This window comes from Pongo abelii, chromosome 10 (assembly GCF_028885655.2).
Source record: "Pongo abelii isolate AG06213 chromosome 10, NHGRI_mPonAbe1-v2.0_pri, whole genome shotgun sequence".
Classification (NCBI taxonomy): Eukaryota; Metazoa; Chordata; class Mammalia; order Primates; family Hominidae; genus Pongo; species Pongo abelii.
Window position 1 is genome coordinate 70,674,680 of NC_071995.2, and position 21,113 is coordinate 70,695,792.

The 21,113-nt window shown below is 34.4% G+C and overlaps 1 protein-coding gene across 2 annotated transcripts in view; it reads left to right on the forward strand.

The window, feature by feature from the left end:
• Positions 1-21,113, forward strand: part of TRHDE (thyrotropin releasing hormone degrading enzyme) — a 392,470-nt gene that overhangs the window by 326,498 nt on the left and 44,859 nt on the right. For both annotated transcript variants that reach the window (XM_002823522.6, XM_054527400.2), the window contains one exon: positions 19,828-19,975. In XM_002823522.6, coding sequence (XP_002823568.4) covers positions 19,828-19,975 — 148 coding nt within the window. The remainder of the gene's footprint in view (positions 1-19,827; positions 19,976-21,113) is intronic.

The following is a 21,113-nucleotide window of genomic DNA, read 5'->3' on the forward strand; positions in this document are numbered from 1 at the left end:
AACCTACATTGATTCCATGTCTTTGCTATTGTGAATAGTGCTGCAACAAACATAAAGAGTGCAGGTGTCTTTTTGGTAGAACAATTTATTTTCTTTTGGATATATACTTAGTAATGAGATTGCTGGGTCAAATGGTAGTTCTGGATTCTTTGAAAATCTCCACAGGCTACTTTCCACAGGGACCAAACTAATTTACATTCCCTTCATCAGTGTAAAAGTGTTCCCTTTCTCCACAGCTTCATGAGCATCTACTATCTTTTGACTTTTTAATAATAGCCATTCTGACATGTGAGATAATATCTCATTGTGGTTTTGACTTGCATTTCTCTGATGATTAGTGATGTGGATCATTTTTCATGTTTCTTGGCTACTTGTATGCCTTCTTTTGAGAAGTATCTGTTTATGTCCTTTGCCCACTTTGTAATGAGGTTATTTGGTTTTTACTTATTTAATTATTTAAGTTTTGGATAGATTCTGGATATTAGATCTTTGTCAGATGCATAGTTTGCAGATATTTCCTTCCATTCTATAGTCTGTCTGTCTACTCCATTGATCGTCTCTTTTGCTGTATAGAAACTCTTTAGTTTAATAAGGTTTCACTTGTCAATTGCTATTTTTGTTGCAATTGATTTTTATGAGTTAGTCATAAATTCTTACCTAAGGCTTATGTCCACAATGGTGTTTTCATTATGGTAGATTTTCTAGAAGATCCTATATTTTCTTTTAGGGTTCTTAGAGTTTGAGTTCTTACATTTAAATTTTTAATCCATCTTGACTTAATTTTTGTGTACACTGAAAAGCAGAGGTTCAGTTTCATTCTTCTAGCATATAGCTAGCCAGCTATTTGAGCACTATTTATTGAATAGGGAATCCTTTCCCCATTGCTTATTTTTGTCAACTTTGTTAAAGATCAGATGGCTGTAGGTGTGCGACTTTATTTCTGTGATCTCTGTTCTGTTCCATTGGTCTGTGTATCTGTTTTCGTACCATTACCATGGTGTTTTGGCTTACTTACTTAGATTTGCTCTTATAGTACAGTTTGAAGTTGGGTAATGTGATGCCTCTGGTTTTGTTCTTTTTGCTTAGGATTTCTTTGGCTATTTGGGCTCCTTTTTGGTTTTATATGAATTTTAGAATAGTTTTTTTTTCTAATTCTATGAAAAATGATGTTGGTAGTTTTATAGGAATAGAATTGAATCTGTAGATTGCTTTGGACAACATGGCCATTTTAATGATATTGATTCTTCCAATGCATGAACATGGAATGTTTTTCCATTTGTTTGTATCATCTATGACTTATTTCAGCAGTGTTTTATAGTTCTCCTTGTAGAGATATTTCACCTTATTGGCTAGAGGTATTTTAATTTTTGTGTGTGGCTATTGTAAATGAGGTTGCATTCTTGATTTGGCTCTCAGCTTGAATGTTATTGGTGTATAGAAATACTACCGAGTTGTTCATTAATTTTGTTTTCTAAAACTTTACTGAAGTTGTTTATTAGTTCCAGGAGTCTTTTGGCGGAGTCTTTAAGTTGAAGCTAATGCTCATGTACCATTTTGAAAATTCTAGGACCCTTCAGAATTATGCTAAATTTACTTTTCCTGTGCTTTATATATGAAACAACAAAGCTTGGCTGACAACACATCTATTTATAGAATGGTTTGCTGAATAGTTTAAGCCTACTGTTGAGACCTACTGCTCAGGGAAAACTATTTCTTTCACAATTACTGACAATGCACCTAGTCATCCAAGAGCTCTGATACAGTTGTACCAGGAGATTAATGTTGTTTTCATGCTTGCTAACACAACATCCATTCTACAACCTGTAGATCAAGGAATAATTTTGACTTTTAAGTCTTATTATTTTAAAAATACATTTTATAAGTCTATAGCTACCACAGATAATGATTCGTTTGATGGATCTGAGCAAAGTCAATTGAAAACCTTCTGGAGAAGATTCATCATTCCAGATGTCTTTAAGAACATTTATGACTTATGGGAGGAGGTCAAATTATCAACATAAACAGGAGTTTGGAAGTAGTTGATTCCAACTGTCTGGGATGACTTTGATGGGTTTAAGACTTCAGTGGAAAAAGTCACTACAGATGTGGTAGAAATAGCAAGAGAAATAGAATCAGAAGCATAGACTGAGTATGTTGCTCAATTGCTACAATCTCAGGATAAAACTTTGTAACAAATGTGGAATTGCTTCTTGTGGATGAGCAGAGAAAGTGGTTTCTTGAAATGTCATCGACTACTGGTGAAGATACTGTGAGCTTTGTTAAAATGACAACTAAGGATTAAAACATTATATAAACTTACTTGCTATTACATAAAACTTGCTTGATAAAGTATGGTTTGAGAGGATTAACTCCAATTTTGAAAGTAGTTCTACTGTGGGTAAAATGTGATCAAACAACGTCTTATGCTACAAAGACGTCTTCCATGAAAGAGTCAATCAATGCAGCAATCGTGATTGTGGCCTTATTTTAAGAAATTGCCACAGGCATACCAACCTTCAGCAATCACCACTATTATTCAGCAAGACACTGTACCACAAAAAGATTATGGATTACTAAAGGCTTAGATGATTGTCAGCTTTTTTCTCAGCAATAAAGCACTTTTAATTAATGTGTATACATTCTTTCTTTAGACATAAGGTTATTACACACTAACTAGGCTATGGTACAACGTAAATGTAATTTTTATATACACTGGAAAACCAAAAATATTTGTGACTTTCTTTCTTATAATACGTGCTTTATTGCAGTATTCTGAAACTGAACCTACCATATCTCTGTACATGGTAACAAATTTTGAGGTAATTGGGTACATGAAGTCTGGTTGTGTTCTTAGGATTAAAATAAAATTTATTTGGTGAAGAACAAGTTGAATTCTTTACAGATACTAATTGAATATCCTATCAGAGCTTCATGAGAGTGCTGGCCTCCACACATCCTTCTGAAGGACCATTTTTTGTTTGTTCTGCTTTGATTTTTAAGGACACTTAGTTGAAGGGAGAGAAATACACATACTTCTATTTCCCTGATTTCCCAACATCAATGTCTGATAACAACCCCAGCAAGGAAGGAAAAAGAAAACACAGGGTTGAAAACTCCATGTGTATGTGTGTGAGAGGGAGAGAGAAAAACAGAGACAGACACAACTCCAAACACTAAAAGTAAAGAACTACTGAAAAATATTGTGAATTGTGGATGAAATACAGAAAGATTCTGAGAAAATATGAAAAAATTACAGATCCTCTATAAGACAGAGAACTCTACAAAAATAAGACACATCTCTGAAGGGACTGCCTTATTTGGAATAATGGAATCTGGAGGTATGGTGGGTTACACTGGTACATCTTTCTCCACATGGAAGAGCAGGAAACAAATTCAGGCCTGAAAGAGAAGACATGCAAAAGTACCATTTTTGCAAGAAGAAGGGGGCAGAAGTGGTGGGCTGGAGAAGAAATATATATGGCAATTGGCTTGGCAACCATTAATTGAGACAGCTGGAAAAAAGTAATTAAATTCTAAATCACCACAATGAGAACCTGCAATATACAGGGTTGAACTGTGAGTCACAGAGTTCTCCAGCATATTCTGAAATGGGACTATGGAGCAGAAATATGCCCCTAAACAGATGGAACCACTAATTTGATTAGAACCATGTCTGAAATAAAAACTCTAAATGCAAACTGCTACTTTTCAATCTCTTCTCCACAATTGCCCTTTAGCCACAATCCAGCAGCAACTACTTCTACTGGATAGGACCTGCCCCTTCAACTGTGAATGGTGTTTAAACATAAACCAGACTGAAATCGTTAAAATGGTAGAAAAATACCAAAAGAAGGATAGTTAGCAACAGCCATAACAACAGAACTATAACACCAAGCAAAAGCTTCAAATATACCCATCTATGTGAGTTCAAAGAGTTCAGATAAAGAAATAAGGCTTCTTTGAGGCAAGTTTGAAGAAAACATGCAAAAGAATAAAGAAGAGATAAGGAAACAAAAAGAATGAAATTGATCTGGCATGGCAAGAGAGAAAGCCATATTAGAAGCAGTACAAAATTTTACAGATTCAGGGGAAATCATTGTCAGGCAAATGGAGAGTAAGCTTGAGATAGTTGACATAAATGAAATGGAAAAAGCAATGAAAGTCGTAATGTAACAAGAGGTATTCTGTGTGTTGGCGGGTGTGTGTGGTGTGTGTCGGTGTGCTGGTGTGTCTGTATTTGATAATTATGAAAGCAAAGGAAAATAAATGTGAAGATATAGGCAGAGTAAACTTTCTTATAATAACAATGTAAGTGCGGGCTGGGCGTGGTGTCTCAAGCCTGTAATCCCAGCACTTTGGGAGGCCTAGGCAGGCAGATCACCAGGTCAGGAGATCGAGACCATCCTGGCTAACATGGTGAAACCCCATCCCTACTAAAAATACAAAAAATTTAGCCGGGCGTGGTGGCGGGCGCCTGTAGTCCCAGCTACTAGGGAGGCTGAGGCAGGAGAACGGCGTGAACCCGGGAGGCGGAGCTTGCAGTGAGCCGAGATCGCGCCACTGCGCTACAGCCTGGGCGACAGAGTGAGTCTCCGTCTCAAAACAAAAAACGAACAAAACAAAACAAAAAACAATGTAAGTGTACAGACTGAAGTGCACCCTGTGTTTTAGGAAAGAAATCTCACTCAAAGGGATTAACACTGAGACACATGTTGGTGACTAAACTGAGCTTTAAAGATTAAACAAGGCAAGTTAGCTAGAAAGTAGAAAATTCAGGCAGGCTGAGATTTCTACAAGCAAAAATAATCCAGTGACTAGAATACAAAGTATTGTATGTAATCAAGTTATCCTTTGGCTACTAAAGGATATGGTGAGTCTTCAATTTACCTACACTTGGAATCAAAGATAAAGAAAAAGAACAAGGAAAGTTACAAAATAGAAGGTAAATCTGTAAACTAGGAAAATTTAGAAGTAATTTAACAAATAAAAGTCCAGAGAGGATAAAAAACAGGTGGTATAAAGTGTAAGTGTGCTTATTTCCTCATCTTTCTTAGCAGAGACTCAGAAGATACAGATTAAACAAACTACAGACAAATCCGTAGGAAAAAATATTCTTTTAAGGTAGCTTAACTGAGATGAAATTCTCTTTGAAAGAATCACGCAGCAAGTGTTAAGTTTTTTTTTAAAGGGCATTTTAGTCATAGGGGATGTGCCAGTTTCTGTCATTTTATCTAAAACTATCAATTTTGAAAAAGATTTTATCACTTTATCATCTTTTCTCCTCGGTTTCTGCTTCTTAATATTAAACATGTGATTCTTGAGAAAATTATTACTGTTAGCATTGTATATTAAATAATAATAACAATGACTGTTATTAAATTAAGGTTCCAGAATTTTCTTCTTGTATCAGTGGTTCTCTTACTGAAGAGAAATTTCTAATTCTTTCAATTTTATACTCTTTCAATAATGTTGAACTATATGTGATCATTTTAGCAAAATATAAAATATTCTTAAACTAATATAATTCTTATTAAAAAGTGTCACTTTATTTTGCACTCACATTTTGGAATAATATTAATATACTTGTTCTGAATTAACTAGCACTTTTCTGCTGTTGTGTTGTATTTTCATTGATGCTTCAACTTTAGAAAATTACTTCTTACAAGTGTTAATGAGGGGTAAATTTTCAGACAGTAAGCAAGGACTTAACTATGAGACTGTTATTAAAATTAATGAGTGTCACTGTTAGAACATGGTAAATCTATACCATTAATGTCTTCTAATTGTTAATCATCATTAAGTAGTTAGAACATCATTATCATTACTTTTTCTACGTTTTATTTGAACATTATCACCATTAAAGAAAATCAAGGTAAAGTTACAGTCATATTTCTGAGCTGGAGATCCAAGAGTAATTAAATATTTCTAGATGAATAGTGTATTTTGAATTTTGTGACACTGGAAGTTGCAACTAAAATTGAGAAATTTGATAAGTAAGTAGCTATTAGAAGCAACTATCTTCCCTATAATACCTCTGTCCCTGGATGTTTTGTAAACTATCTATAAGTTAATGTCCCAAAGGACAAAAAGTGTCAGTTATTATAATATATAGGTGTTAGATGATTTCAAAAGGCTTTCAGTGTATTTTAATTCTAAGTATTAAAAATTTCCTTAAATAATTCTGAAACTCTTTGTAGGTTCAAATTTTAAAATAAGCTGTTAGCATTATTTCTATGCCACCATTTACATTATACTCTTTGCGACTCAATGTATTTTTTTAGCTTTGCCCTTTATTTCTTTCAGTTACTATTTAGCACCCTTATGAGGGAGAGCAAAGTACCAAAAATCTAATATTCCTGCTTCCTGAAAGATGGTTTCAAGTGGACATAACTGTATTTTAGAGGATACTAAACTGTTTTCTATACAAAGACTTATATATTTGAAGTCCTTTTTCTATCTCACTGGTAATAAAACATATTTTTTCTTTCCACACTTCATCTGCAATAGCATTGAAGGATTTTAACTCTAATTTGGAATACAGCATAATATTCTGAGAGGCAGGAAAAGATCACTTTAAATCATAAAGAATTAGATTAGATATTTCATTTCTCTGTAAGTAAAAATGAATATTTTACTAAGATTAGAGAAGGTGAAAATGCATGGCACACATAGAAGGTGTGTCCTTCTCTATCCATTTTCTATTATTCATTATTGCTTGAAATAGTTTCTTTGACGTACTCTAATATCTTTTTGCAGCTGTAATTCAATGTAAGAGAAATATGGATGACTGTTTATTATTGTTACTAAATGAAAAAAGCCTTTTTTCCTTGGATACAATAGATAAATGTTTAAAGACAAACAAAATGTCTTTCTTATGTTGTACAATCTACATGAGACAGATGATAGGATATTTCTCTAACTGATGGCTGAGTAAATCACTTCATTTTCATTGTTTCCACAGTGTTGACCAACATGCTGCCAGTCTGGCTTCCCACTTCTGATTTAAACACATGATTCACAATGACTTTGGAGGGTTGTGATACTCACGAATTTATGGGGCACTTGTATGTGGGATTCTCATCACTGTACAGCAACCCTGTCGTTTTTGTGACAGAGACTGTTTGACTGGTTTCGGATTTATGATGGAAATAACTCAGAACAGAGTAATAATTTTCCCTTGGCAATTACGCTACCATTTGGTACTTTGTCCCTAAGGGGAAAATGAATGTGCTGGGATCTGTACATGAGTTTATTAGCTCAATGTGGGGAACAAATCAAGGTCAGAATATAGATGCATGGCACGTGATGCTGAATTCTAGTTCTGGTTCTTCAGTCTTAAGGCTGCCACCTTTGTGTGGCACTTTACAGTTTACAAAATACTCTTCCATTTCTTGTCTTTTAACTCACAATGACGCTGGAAGGTAAATACTGTTTCCCCCATTTTATAAAGGAAGAAACTGAGACTAAAATGGTCACCTTTCTTGAAGTTTGTTATTCAGCAGATATTCTTAAGCATATGCCATAGGAAGGCTTTATGATACATACTGGGGATACAGAGATAAATAAGATTTAGACCCTACTTTGTTTTTTAACTATTTATTGTGAAGAATTTCAAATATGCACACACACTGGAAAAAGAGTGTAATGAAGCTGCTGTATCAATCATTTTGCATCACCAATTGTTTACTTATGGTCAGTCTTATTTCGTCCATGTCCCCATCCAACCTTTTATACTATTTTGAAGCAAATTCCACACTTCAAATTAATTTATTTAAATAATTTCACTGTGTATCTCTAATAATAATTATTATTAAACATAACCGTCTAAAAGTTAACATCCCTTTAATAATATCAAACTATCCAGGAAGCGTTCAAATTTCCAATGGTCTCATAAATGCCATATTCTTTTCACAGTTTGCTTGAATTAGGATCTAAATGATTTTACTGCTCAGTGACTAGTTAATATCTTTTCAAGTCTTTTAAAACTATTTATTTTTCATTTTAATTTAAAAAAATTTCCTTCCCAACTATTTAGTGAGGAAGGTTGTTTGTCATACTCAACTTTCTACAGTCTGGATTTTGCGGATTGCATCCCCACTGTGCCCTTTTAGGTGTTTCTCTGTCCCCTCTTTTCCCTGTAAATCGGTAACTGAATCTAGAGGCTTGATCCAGTACAGGTTTAAATTTTTGGCAATATTACTTCAGAGTTGATTCTGTATGCACACATAGCATAAATAATTGTATCTCTTTATGATATTCACAACTGTTGCTGTTCGATGTCTGAATCTTTAATTCACTGGATGTTGCAAAATGCTGTTTCCTTCATTGATTTTTTTTATGTGAAAATGGAATAGTTTTTCAAAGAGAAACTTGCTGTTGTTTACTATTTGGCAACCAGTGATACAGTTTTTTTTAAAAATCAGAATAAATCCTTGATGGTTTTCTTTATTTTTCAGTTTCAAAACTAATGAGCCAGTTCTCTAGCATGCTCCATAGTGACCAATTATTTTGTTTGGTTTTGTCTTTAAGTATCATTTTGACCTTATGAATTTAAGTCTATCAGATAGGTTTCAAGTCATAGCAGTTTTTATTCTTAATGACACTCAAAAATGGCCTAACTTTGGCCAGGAGATTCTTTAAGTTGGTTTTAGAGCACAGATTAAATGTGTTGCTATCACTTTGCTCTTGGTAGAGTCCCTCTGTCTTTTTTGGCTGCTCTTTTAAAGCCTTTCCAAGCCTTTCCTCTTTTTAAAGCCATCATTCCCTTTAGCATCACTAGATTACACTCTCAAAAGTATTTCTATTTTTCCTTCAAAAATATTCCACTTTTTGGAGTGTTGTATTGTCTTCCTGCTTAATTATTAAACTTTGCATCAGTCTGAAATTTCAACCTTAGCTCTACATTTAGAAAATTATAAAGGCCTCATATATGTATTGATACCTGCATGTATGAACTAGAGCTGTACTTGGTTTTGATATTTATTTTTGAGATATTTAATTGAGATGGGCTATCTTTGGGTTTCATTTCAGGCCCAAAATTCAGCCCTACAGTTATGTAGAGGAAGCAATTACTCCCATGCGCCATATGCCATTATTTGAGTCCTTCACCCTTTCCTTGTCAGGCAAAGTATAGAACCCCAAACCACTTTCCAGAGCCTTAATTCTTGCCTTCCCTATACAACCTTGAGATGGAAAGTATTTCTTTGTTTGAAGCATTTTTTCTCATGTAAATTAAAGATACTTTATATCATTACCTCCCCTTTTCTTTTTGGGACCACATCCTGGTAATCTATTTGTTTACCTGTGTCAACAATATTTCTGAAAGCAAAGTGTTATTGTAATGCATGCTGTTCATGGTAGGTATAGTACTGCCAGAGTCTGGGCTAAGAGTGTTCTCCGATTTATGTAGATTGGATGAAATACCAAAGGAATCCAGGGAATGGGATCAGTGGTTAAGAACATGGCTTTGGCTAATGTGGCCAAAAAATGGCCAAAGGCTAAAAGGAGTATTTACAATGAGTTCACTAAGACCTCCATTTTAATGTCATCCATGAACCAAACTTCTCCCTCCATCCGCATTTATTGTTATGCTTTTCTCATAAGGCCATGGATTACTCCTACTTGATATCCCCTGTAATTTTCTCCCATATTTTCTTTTACTAGAACATGGTAGAGAGAATAAACAATTATCCCCAGTTCTTTTTAGAATGGTGGCAAGAATATCATGGGTGTGGTGTAGGAAGACTGGGTTCAAATTCCAGCTCTACCCTTATTTGCAATATGACCCTGGGGGGGTTAGAAAACTTTTTTGAGCCTCAATTTTGATCTGTAGAATGGGGATGGTAATACTGCCAACCTGAGAAGATTGTTTAAAGGATTTAGTCACATAGTGTATGCAAAACATTGGCACAGGGACTGACATACAAGGAACCCTAAAGCAATGTTGGCTATCACAGTGCCTGTCTGATCTACATAAGGCTCTCTGCTCCTTTGTCTGGCATCGTTTGCTGCTTTACAAAGACTGAAAACATGTACTCAGAGATTTTCCAAGAAACACATGTTTAGCTTAATAATTCTAATTTGGGTATTCTATCCAAAGAAAATCATTCAGAACATGTAAAAGCATTATGTACAAAGATGTTCATAGTCCTATTATTTATGATATAAAACATGTATATAACCACAATATTTAACAATAGTGAACTATACTTATCTTCTCAACGAAATATTATTAGAACCAATCCAAAGGTAATTACGAAGAATTTGAATAACATGCAAAAAATTTTTGAGTACTGATTTTATTTCCTGCTCTTTTCTTAATTTTTTTAACTTTTATTTTCGTTTCGGGGGAACATGTGCAAGTTTGTCATATAGGTAAATTGCAAGTCATAGAGATTTGTTTTACAGATTATTTTGTCACACTGGTAATAAGCATAGTACCCGATAGGTAGTTTTTCAAACTTCATCCTCCTCCCTCCCTCCACAATAAGTTAAATATATAAACTTCTGTGTGTAATATAGAAAAGGCAAAACTTTTGACATAAACATTAGACTAGAGAAGACATAGTCAGTTCTTTTTAAGTTGTTTGGTTTGAGTGATGTTTTTACTCTCTTCTAGTTTCCTGTTATTCACACATTTCTCCAAAAATCAGCCATATAGGAAGTTAGAAGCTTCACTGATTTATGGACCTTTAGGTTAACGATTGGATGTCCTGATGGCAGTAGACTCAGCCTCTGAAAAATCCTGTTGGAATTTTTTATTCTTTTTACTCCCGTGTGGCCCCTTTAGAGCACTGAAAAACTTCACTGCTCGATAAGCAGAATTCCATACTACCTTTAAGAGTTGTATTTTCCATGGAAATCATAAGCTCTGTGGATTATTTATTTTTTATTCATTTCAGGCAGTAGTCTGTATTTAAATTCTAGGCTAATTCTGCTAATTAACCCAAAGTGGAATATACACCTTCCTGTACATAAAGTATATATTCTTTTAAAATGAATTCATTATTGAAATTATTTATCAGTGACCTTCCCTATGTTTTCTAATGCTGCTTCTGACATTTAAACAATAAAAAATGTGTGGATAAGCTTTTGTAATAATTTTTTCTGATATCTTCATAAGAAACTTTCTAAAACAAACATCATGCATGGTCTGTCTTTAAAACTTACCTTCTCTGTTTTTATGTCATTCATTTCACTCACTAGGTACATATTTTTCTCATGTAAGCATAGTCTGTGTAGTGAGAGAAGATCAACTGGGAAATCATATTTCACATCCTTCTCATCTTGAAAGACCACGTGGCACATTTGAGTTTGCTCTCCGTAGCAGCCAGAGTCACCCTTTTAAAGCATAAATCAGATCGTGTCATTTCCCAGCTCAAAAACTTGCGGCGGCTTTCCATCACACATAGAAAAACAATCTGAGCTCCCACTGTGCAGCAAAAAGTTTGGGTGCCTGCATGTGTGTGTGTGCACCTGGGTCTGCGCTAGGTCTCTGCAGGGGCAGAAGCAGGAACCAGAGGTGGACTGCCTGCCCCCACAGAGTCACCTTCTAAGCACATGAGAATGAGAACATCACCATGGTGCAGGGCATCCGACTTTCAGAAAATATAATTGATGGAAGAAAGCAACTTGCATCATCTGATTTAATGTCACAGCAGTATTCTGCTGTTTATGGTGCATCAGTTTTTTCATGAAGGTTTAAAAAGAAGAGTACCTGAGGAACTGGCATTGGAGCATGCCCCAAAAAAGATTCTGAAAATCAGAAATGATTAAAGCAAGGTAAAGAACTGGACCAACCAAGAGAGGGCCACTGCCAATGAGCTTTGCTTCAGAGAGGCTATCAAATGAGGAGGAAGGCTGTAAGGCAAAACACCTGGCTAAGCACCTGGAAGAGAAAGACTTCTTTGTGGCAAAGCAGCAGGATGCATTTTACAAGGAGCAGCTGGCTAGACTGGAGGAGAGGAGCTGAATTCCACAAAGTCACCACTGAGCAATATCAGAAAGCTGCCAAAGAGATGGAAGCAAAGTTCAGATTGACATGAGTTTTGTCCTGTCTGTGCTGATCTGCAGGCCAAAATTCTTCAGTGTTATCACCAGAGCACACACCAGACCCTCAGTGGCTTTGCACTAGCCAACATGTAAGTGTGCTGTGTTCATTATGCCAAACAGAACATGCTTGAGAAGAGATCATAATATCAACTTCTGGAACAAGCAAATCTCCTTCAACATTAATTCCAGAGGTAGAACTTTTTTTTTTTTTCCTAACAAGAAAATATCCTATTTAAAGAGAATACCATTAAAGAGAAGCACCAGAGGGTGAATTCTGAACAAATTAGATCACATTTTGATCAGTAATGATTTGAAACGACAGCCCTCTTGACATTTTTGCACTTTCAACTTCTACTGGCCATAAAAACTTTCTCTTCTAACCAAGCTCCTTCATTTCATGAACCTTCACTCTAACAAAGCTAGGGGTGACGGTGAGGCTAAGTTATTAATAACTGGAGTGTAAAGAAGAGAGGGAAAAATCTAGATCTTGGGAAGAGAGTGCTGTGTGAAATTGTCTAGGCTGTGGCATATTGGTTTTCTCCTTTGACTGTGTAAGAGTTCTTTCACTTTAACTTCTTATGATGATCATGCCAGTAAGAGACAAAAAGGAGAGAAAATTTACCTCTTAATAGAATGATGTTTATGATTACAGGTGAAATAAGGAATTTTAAAAATCAGTATAAAGGCAACCTTAAGCTTATACAATCTCTTCTCTATCGTGAATACTGACATCTTTTCTTCACTCACTATTAATAACAAATGTATTTTCTGATAGACAAAAGAGAAAAACAATCCGAAGCCCTTATTATTTCAGGCTTTTCATGCTCTGGTTACCACTGACCTCTGCAACTTCATACCCTAACCTTTTTCCTCAGCTAACTCCACTCCAGCTACAAAGGCCCTCTGTTATTCCTTCAACATCCCAGTCTGTTCCTATCGCAAGACCTTTGAATTTGCTGTTTCCTCAGTCAATATTCTCCTCCCACCAAACTTGCTGTTTCCTCAGTCAGAATTCTTCTCCCTCTAGAATCGATCAACCTGTTCTCTCACTTCATGCGGGTGACACCTTCCCTAACCACCCTATTTAAACCACTCCCCCCCTAATTCTTCTTTCCCTAATCCTGCTTGCTTTCTCTTCATAGCATCTGGGATCACATTATGTATGTATTTGTGTACTAAGTCTAATGTGATAAATTCCATGAAAGTCACGTGCAAGCCAGATGTGAATGGAAGGAAGGAAGAAAGCACTTAACCCTAATTCAAAGAGGTATTTTGAGAGCTTGCCTCATGGGGTAGAACCAGCAGGAGCTTGCTTGTCAGTCCTGGCTTTGAATTCTAGCCCTGCTACTCATTAGCCATATGAGCTTGGCAAGTGGCTTATTTTCTGTAAACTTTAGCTTCTTTCTCTCAAAATAATGGGCATAATAGTGCTGATATTGATGCTTAGTGTAAGTGTTCTAAAGGATAGTAGACTGAAATAAATTTAGACCATCTTTTCATAACATCATAACTGGTATACATTAAGTCCTCAATACATGATAGCTTGAAATTATTAAGTTGGTAGTTTTCTAAAAAATAGTTGACTTGGGCCTTAAAACTAAGGTTTTTTTCTCTTTTTGACCAAATAACTGACATCTATTAATTCTTGCAATTAATGGTCAAACATTGACCCTATTTCTCTACACTATTAAGTACCCAGTGGACTCTGTTTTAAGATGATGGTTGATTTCTTATGAAATTTTGATTGGAAATACAGAAGTTAGCGTGTGTAGAGAAGAAACGCTGGATGCAATGATGGTGGTAGTGAGACTATATAGATTGCAAAATAAATGTTTCCTGGATGTCTTATTTTTAATTTTTAAATGTTTACTGAAGAAGGAACTCTAGAAATCATGTCGTTTACTCTTGCCAATTTTCTGACCAGGAGAAAGGGATTTCTAAGCCTTCCTTTAATTTATTTAAATGAATGGCATAAATAACACTATTGCTTCTAGGAAAGTAATTTGCTAATCAGAGAAAAATAAAGTAGAGCTGTTTGTATAATGCCTCTCCATGCTCACTGGCTGTAAAGCTATTTTATTTTGGTATAGACTAGCTAATTTAAAGCTGTTGTCTAGATAGCAGTGGCCTTCTTATCTTCTATGTATGTTATCATTAATAAAATAGATGAGCAAAAATACTACAAATATCACTCTAATAAAATTTTCTCATCCTGCTATTTTTTAACCTTCAAAAATGCTTAATTTAAAAAAATGGTTATGTTTAAGTTTTATAGTATCTTTGGCAAGTGCTCCTGTTTTTAAAAGCTATGACATTATTGCCATAATTTAATTTGGTTTAAGGAACATTTATTGAGTGCCTATTTTGTGCTAGGTTCTACATTAGTCTGCGGGGATAAAAAGATGGGTGGAGCATATTTCATTTTCTGAAAGAGTTAAGGCCAGTGAGTTAGATAATACTATGAGAAAATCATGACTAATGTCTTGATAATTATTATGAATAGAGGTGTTTTCAAAGTGTTAGTTGAACCCAGAAAATAGGTGCCTAAGTTAAGTTTGGGATCAGGCTTTCTGGAAGAGAAGGAGCAGAAGGAGGAGAGGCTCTCTGAGATCTCTTCTCTGTGCACTTTTTCACATTACGAATTGTGTTAGGCCATTCTTGTAATGCTATAAAGAAATATGTGAGACTGTGTAATTTATAAGAAAAGAGGTTTAATTGGCTCACAATTTTGCAGGATGTAAAGGAACAATAGTCCTGGTGTCAGTGTGGGTAGGCCTCAGGAAACTTTTACTCATGGTTGAAAGCGAAGTAGGAGCAGACACATCACCTGGCAAAAGTAGGAGCAAGAGAGAGAGAGTAGGGGGAGGCATCATACACTTTTAAATGATCAGATCTCATGAGAACTCAGCATCAGAAAGACAGCACCAATCCATGAAGGGGGATCTGCCCTCATGATCCAAACACCTCCCACCAGGCACCACCTCCAGCACTGGGAATTGCAATTCAACATGAGATTTGGACGGGGACAAATATTCATACTATATCACTAATTTTATGGGGCTACAAATCAGTAACTTCCTTTTTCATCTCTTCAGACAATTAAGTGATGGCTGGATGATATATATATATATATATAAATATATATAAATTATATATAAATATATATATAAATATATATATATATATTTTTTTCTCTAGAAACTGATCAAATGAGGCTGTTGGCTGACAGAGAGACTTCCTTGTGTTTTTTCCCTTTTATTCTATGGTGCATCAAGGACTATTGGGATTCCCAATCTGTACCATAAGATTTTCCCACAAAGAGCATATAAAGTCTTTTAATAATGAATAATGAAGAATAACAGATACAACCTAGTAAACTTTTTAATTAAGCATTTCAGCAAGTGCTTTAAAAATCTGTGCCCTAAGGGACAGTGACAGTATCTTCAGCATATATTATGAAATATGTAGGGGACTATTTTTTGGCTTTAAATGAATATTCAGTTAATAAAGAGTAGAGTATGATGCTCCAAAGAATCTGAGAATTGTGTTTTATTTTTATTTCTCTAAGTTTCAAGCCCAGAAATCAATTGCCTTTAAAGAAAACTCACAGTTAAATAGGTTATTTTTCTATACAAGCCACCCATCTCAGTAAGATTCAAGAGTTAACATTCACAGGAATTCAGAACGGTTTTTAAAAAGCAATTTTGGATCTTAGGTGGAAACAAAGCCAGTTAAGGTCAGAGCATTTCAACATCAGCTAACATAGTCTGGTTTTAATCTCCTTCTTATAAAGTACATTATCTTGTGCACCTAAAGATATATTTTATTTCAAGCTCTTATAAATTGGAGAAGGAGGAGGGAAGGGAGGGAAGGATATATGTGTGCATGCAGCAAGGGATGGGAGGAGCAGCTGTCTAGCTGCATGTGGACAATCTTTTATTTATTTTTGTAACATTCCTCATTTGCCTCTTCCTCATTGTTTTTTCTTTGATTCCCAAATCATTTCTTATGCTCATCCTCACTCCAATAGTAGGGAAGAAAGGTATAACCTACAACCTCTTCCTAAAATATTGATAGGACACACTTAATTATACATGAAATACATACAATATATATTCTTCAAATTTGCTATTTTTAATTTTTGTTAGCAATATTTCCCTGTGGTGATGCAAATTTAGGGAAACTGCATTTCAGCATCAGAACCCTAAGGGTGCTTCCTACTGGGCTGATTACAGTGAACTAATGTAGTGTTTCATTCACTAGATTTCACATACTTCCTTATATTGATTGTATTATCAGTAGTAGTAATCACAGATATCATTACCAGCCAATTACACAAACACACATCTGAGCTAGGTAACCTATACACCAACATTATCTCTTACAATTCTTAATTTTGTAATGAAGCTGATCATCCTCTTGTCCAATTAAGTGTACCTACATATTGTGATGCTGTAGGCTTAAATGCAAGTATATTAAATTATGTGGTTGATAATTACATATGTTGGTATCACAGCAGAAGGAGGGCAATTTGAGTATAATCTGTTTCTTATTCTATTCGAGGTCTGCATTAAAGAAGGTTAACTGCTGTTAAAAAAAATTGACCCCAAAACACATTTGGATAAGATACAATGGAAATTATTTCTGCTCACCTAACAAGAGTGTGTGTGAGAATTGACACGGTCATGCAGTCATCCAGGGACCCAGGCAGGTTTTTGATATATTAATACAAGACTGCCAAGGTCACCTGGAAGGTTCACTTAAGGAAAAAAACATAGAACAGCTAATGGGAGATGTCTAAGGACAACCCAGGCAGAGAGGCACATTCATATTCTATTGGCTAGATCTCAGTCTCATGACCACACCTAAGTACCAGGAGAACTGGGGAGTATAGTTCATTCAAAGAAGAAGAGAAGAGCATGGATTTTGGTGAGCAGTTAGTGATTTCTGCCAAAAGGACTCAAAACAGAACTTGCTCCATTTCTCTGTTTAATGAATGCTTTTAATTACTTGCCTTGCCGTTATTTGGAACTTTTATCAGGTTTGCTTTGCTTTTATTTTTTTCACACAATGCCAGATGTCTTGTAAAACCTAGATCCATGTCCTGCCTCCTAGACTTGTACATATTAAGCAACTAAAGAAGAATGGAGAATATAAAATTACAAAGTATTTTTCAAATTTTTAAATAAATTGTACCCATATTATTACAATTATTTTTCAGTAGATTAAATTGTAGATATATAGGTTAGATTAAAAGCTTTTCTGGGCTATAATGGGTGTCTCTTAGTTCCATCCTTTTATTTTATAGACACAGAATGTGAGGGCTGGAGGGATAAATTATTTGCCTAATTGGATGAGTGTGGTAGTAGTCGATCCAGGCTCTTTCTCAAATCTAAGTTTCTTTCCATAACATTATTTGTCATCGTTTTTATTTGCAGGCAAATTCCCTACAAAGTATGAGTCATTAAATAATGTCTATCCATTTTTAGAGATAAAATAAAACACAATAAATTATTATTGACATAAAGCTATCATGTCCAAATTTATGGGAAACGAGATGCAAGCAACTTTCCAAACTTTCCAAACTTATTTGAAGTTTTGTAATAAGTTAGTCATTTACTAAAAGTTTTTTAAAAAAACACTACTTTTCTTATTTAACAAAATAATAATGGCTTCTAAATAAATCTTCAACTTTAACATTATACAATTCATGGCATGTATAAAGAGAAGGTGAATATATAATCACCACACTAATTAATATTTAGAATTAAAAGTTCGAGAGAGACAAATTACAAAATGTGAACTACTGAAATCTTTATTTATTTTAAGGACATAATCAATCTAAAACATTATTTTAATAAAAAATTGTATTACTTTTTCAGGGAGCGACAAACCTGTGAAATCAAAGTTTAACTTATTATTGGGATGTTGTACTAGCTAAAATACAATTGCTTATTTAATTATTGTTGCCATAGCCTAAATTTCATGCTATTTCTACAAAAATGTATAAAATGGAATTTGCACAGGAAAAGTGGCACAAATCTAGATACACTGTAAATCATAAATTTTCAGATTTTTAAATTTTGTGAAATCTGAAGTTTGCTCACTATTCATGTGAAATATGAACCTGCGGTTGATCTTGTATTGTGGTTGAATCAAAATCATTAGAGTGTCACACATTCTTTTGTTTTAATTAAAAGAAAACTGCAGCACCCTCTTCAGAATTGGTTTTTATTATGACATAAGCACAGGTAAAGCTAATATTCATCTGTAGGGTAATGTTTGCATATGACATTGAATGAAGACTAAATAATATGGAAAAATTATTTTAACTGAAGATGAAAAAGGCTCCGTTTCCTCCCTGTCCACTTTCCACCATGCGCAAATACATAGGTCCATCTAATTTTGTTATGTTACAAAAGAACAGTGTGAAATGTAGATAAGCAGGACAACCAGGCTTTGTAGCTTTCATGGTTCCCTCTTCCCTATGTTAACAGTCTGCATTCAGTTGATTTGTCGTAGTCTGTTTGGGCTGTTATAACAAGATACCTTACACTGGGTAATTTGGGAGCAATAGAAATTTTTGTTCATGGTTCTGGAGGCCAGGGAGTCCAAGATCAAGTTCCAGCAGATGAGAGCTTGCTCTGCTTCAAAGATTGTGCCTTCTTGCTGCACATGCACTGAAGAGTGAAGAAAATGCATTGGAACCTCTTTAATAAGGGCACTAATCCCATTCATGAAAGTAGAGCCCTCATGACCTAATCACTTCCGAAGGCCCTACCTCTTAATAGTGTCACAATGGATATTAGGTTCCAACGCATAAATTTTAGGGAAACATCAACATTCAAACCATAGCAAATATCAATGCTGAAAAATTCCACCAAAATACATAGTGTCACTATATGCAGCAAAGACATCAAGGCTAAGACGATCTTTTAATGTATCGTGGACTGTCATTTATATTGCTTTGATTTTGCAAGAATATTATATACAGTCTATTGGAAAAAAGAGTTCTTTTTGGCTCCTTTTCTTGATATGGCCTCAAACTATAGACAGTATGTGTTAAGATAATTTTTAAAAGGTACAATTTAGTATTTTCTAAGGAAACTGATATTGGTTCTCAAGGTGACACATTTTATTTCGAAAGGAAAATAATAGAAAAAAAAGTTATTCTTTTAACATTTTTGTAATTTGGACTTTATTAAAACCTAACTCAGATTTTCATCAGTGTTATGGAAAGCAACTTTAAAAAAAGATTTGAAAAACATGCTAATATTGTAATATAACAAACACTCAGAACTACAAATTGACACTTTAATTTGATGATCTTTTAAAAAACAATGTGTATTAAATATCATTACCCTGAGCTAAATGACAAGTAAAGACAATACATGGACAAACTGAAATTACATTTCAGTGATCAATTATTTTCAATTGCTTGTTAACCTCTGAAGAGTTTCTGTGAAGGAACATATCTAGACTCCGGTTTTGCTTATGTTCCATAATTCCTTACTTTTAAAAAAAATGCGTTCTGATGTTTTTGTGTTCATAAATTTTTAACTGTCCAACTCTGCATATATTAAGGTGGCACTGGCATCCTAAGTACGACTGTATTTTAATAGTGAGTAATTTTATTTTTATAGCACTGAATATGCTTTCTTTATACTATGATGAATCTTGCTTTTCTGCCTTTTATTTGCATAAGTAAAAATCTTCGTTTGTGCATCATCATGTATCTTTTTTTTTTTTTTTTTTTTTTTTTTTTTTTAACTGTAGGGCTGGCTATTTGCCTCAGAATATTCCTCTGGAGATTATCAGATACCTGTCTGAGGAGAAGGATTTTCTTCCTTGGCATGCTGCCAGCCGAGCTCTTTATCCTCTAGATAAATTACTGGACCGCATGGAAAACTACAACGTTTTCAATGTAAAAAGATATAATTTTTCTTTCTAATTTTTAGAAGATACACTAGTCTTTTTCTACTATTATATATGCAACTGATGCCAAGTTATTTTAGTTTGTTCTTCTAGTTTGTGTTATCCTGATTTTTGTCCTGATTGTCTATGCAACACAGATGACAATTATTTGAAGAAGAAATTTAATACAAAACTCTGACCTAAAAGTGTCAATTAAGCTTAAATGCTTCAGAATTTAAGAAGAAGTATACATGGCAAATTTTTAAAGTTCAAACTTACTTTCCAAGAGTTAGAGGGCTCTGTGTTCACAAAGGACTTAACCTGGGTAGAAAGATCCCAAAGATCTTAACAGAATATAGGCATTTTCAGTAACGATTCTCAGTCATTATTTTTATCCAAAAGGGCATACTGAATTCAATTCACTGCCTTAATTAACAAGGATAAGATCAACATTGAGGCAAAAGCCCATTCATAATTGGGTCCAAGGGGATACAGGAAAGCAAACAACAGATAATCCAAATAGACAAGAAGACATGACAAACATTCCAAAATGTTACCTGACCAGATTTTCCGAACTCAAAATCTAGTAAACCAAAATTACACTGCTCATGCCACCTAACCTGATTTAATAATCATTTTAAATAATATTAGGATTAAGTACTGCTCATGAACCTTTTGATTCTTAAATTTCTTATCACTGTGCCTTCCATGGTCTTTGAACACTATTTGTTTTCCTTTAGTTAGTGTAAGAGCCTGCCCTGTGTTTTATAAAATTATCTTATTTTTATAACATACTGACTGTACTAATTAACATACACATTTGGGATTACTGAAAAGTGGATTCCTGTGACATGAAATCTTTTTATTGGAGCCATCTGATTTCTGATGGCCATCAGAATTCCTTCCTTTTTATTTTTACTTTAAACCTACAGAAAATAAACTGTTTAATGATTTTTTTTAAAAAATGGGAATAATTACGTTCATTGTTAGTTTTGTCTAAGCCCTTAGAACAGACATGCAAACAAATGGGTCATTACAGTTATGATACGATTTTTTACCTGCTGGACAAAGAGTACACATTAATTTCTCCCTAACACAAAGACACTGCAATATTAAACCTTTGTAAAATATATTTTTGAATATATTTG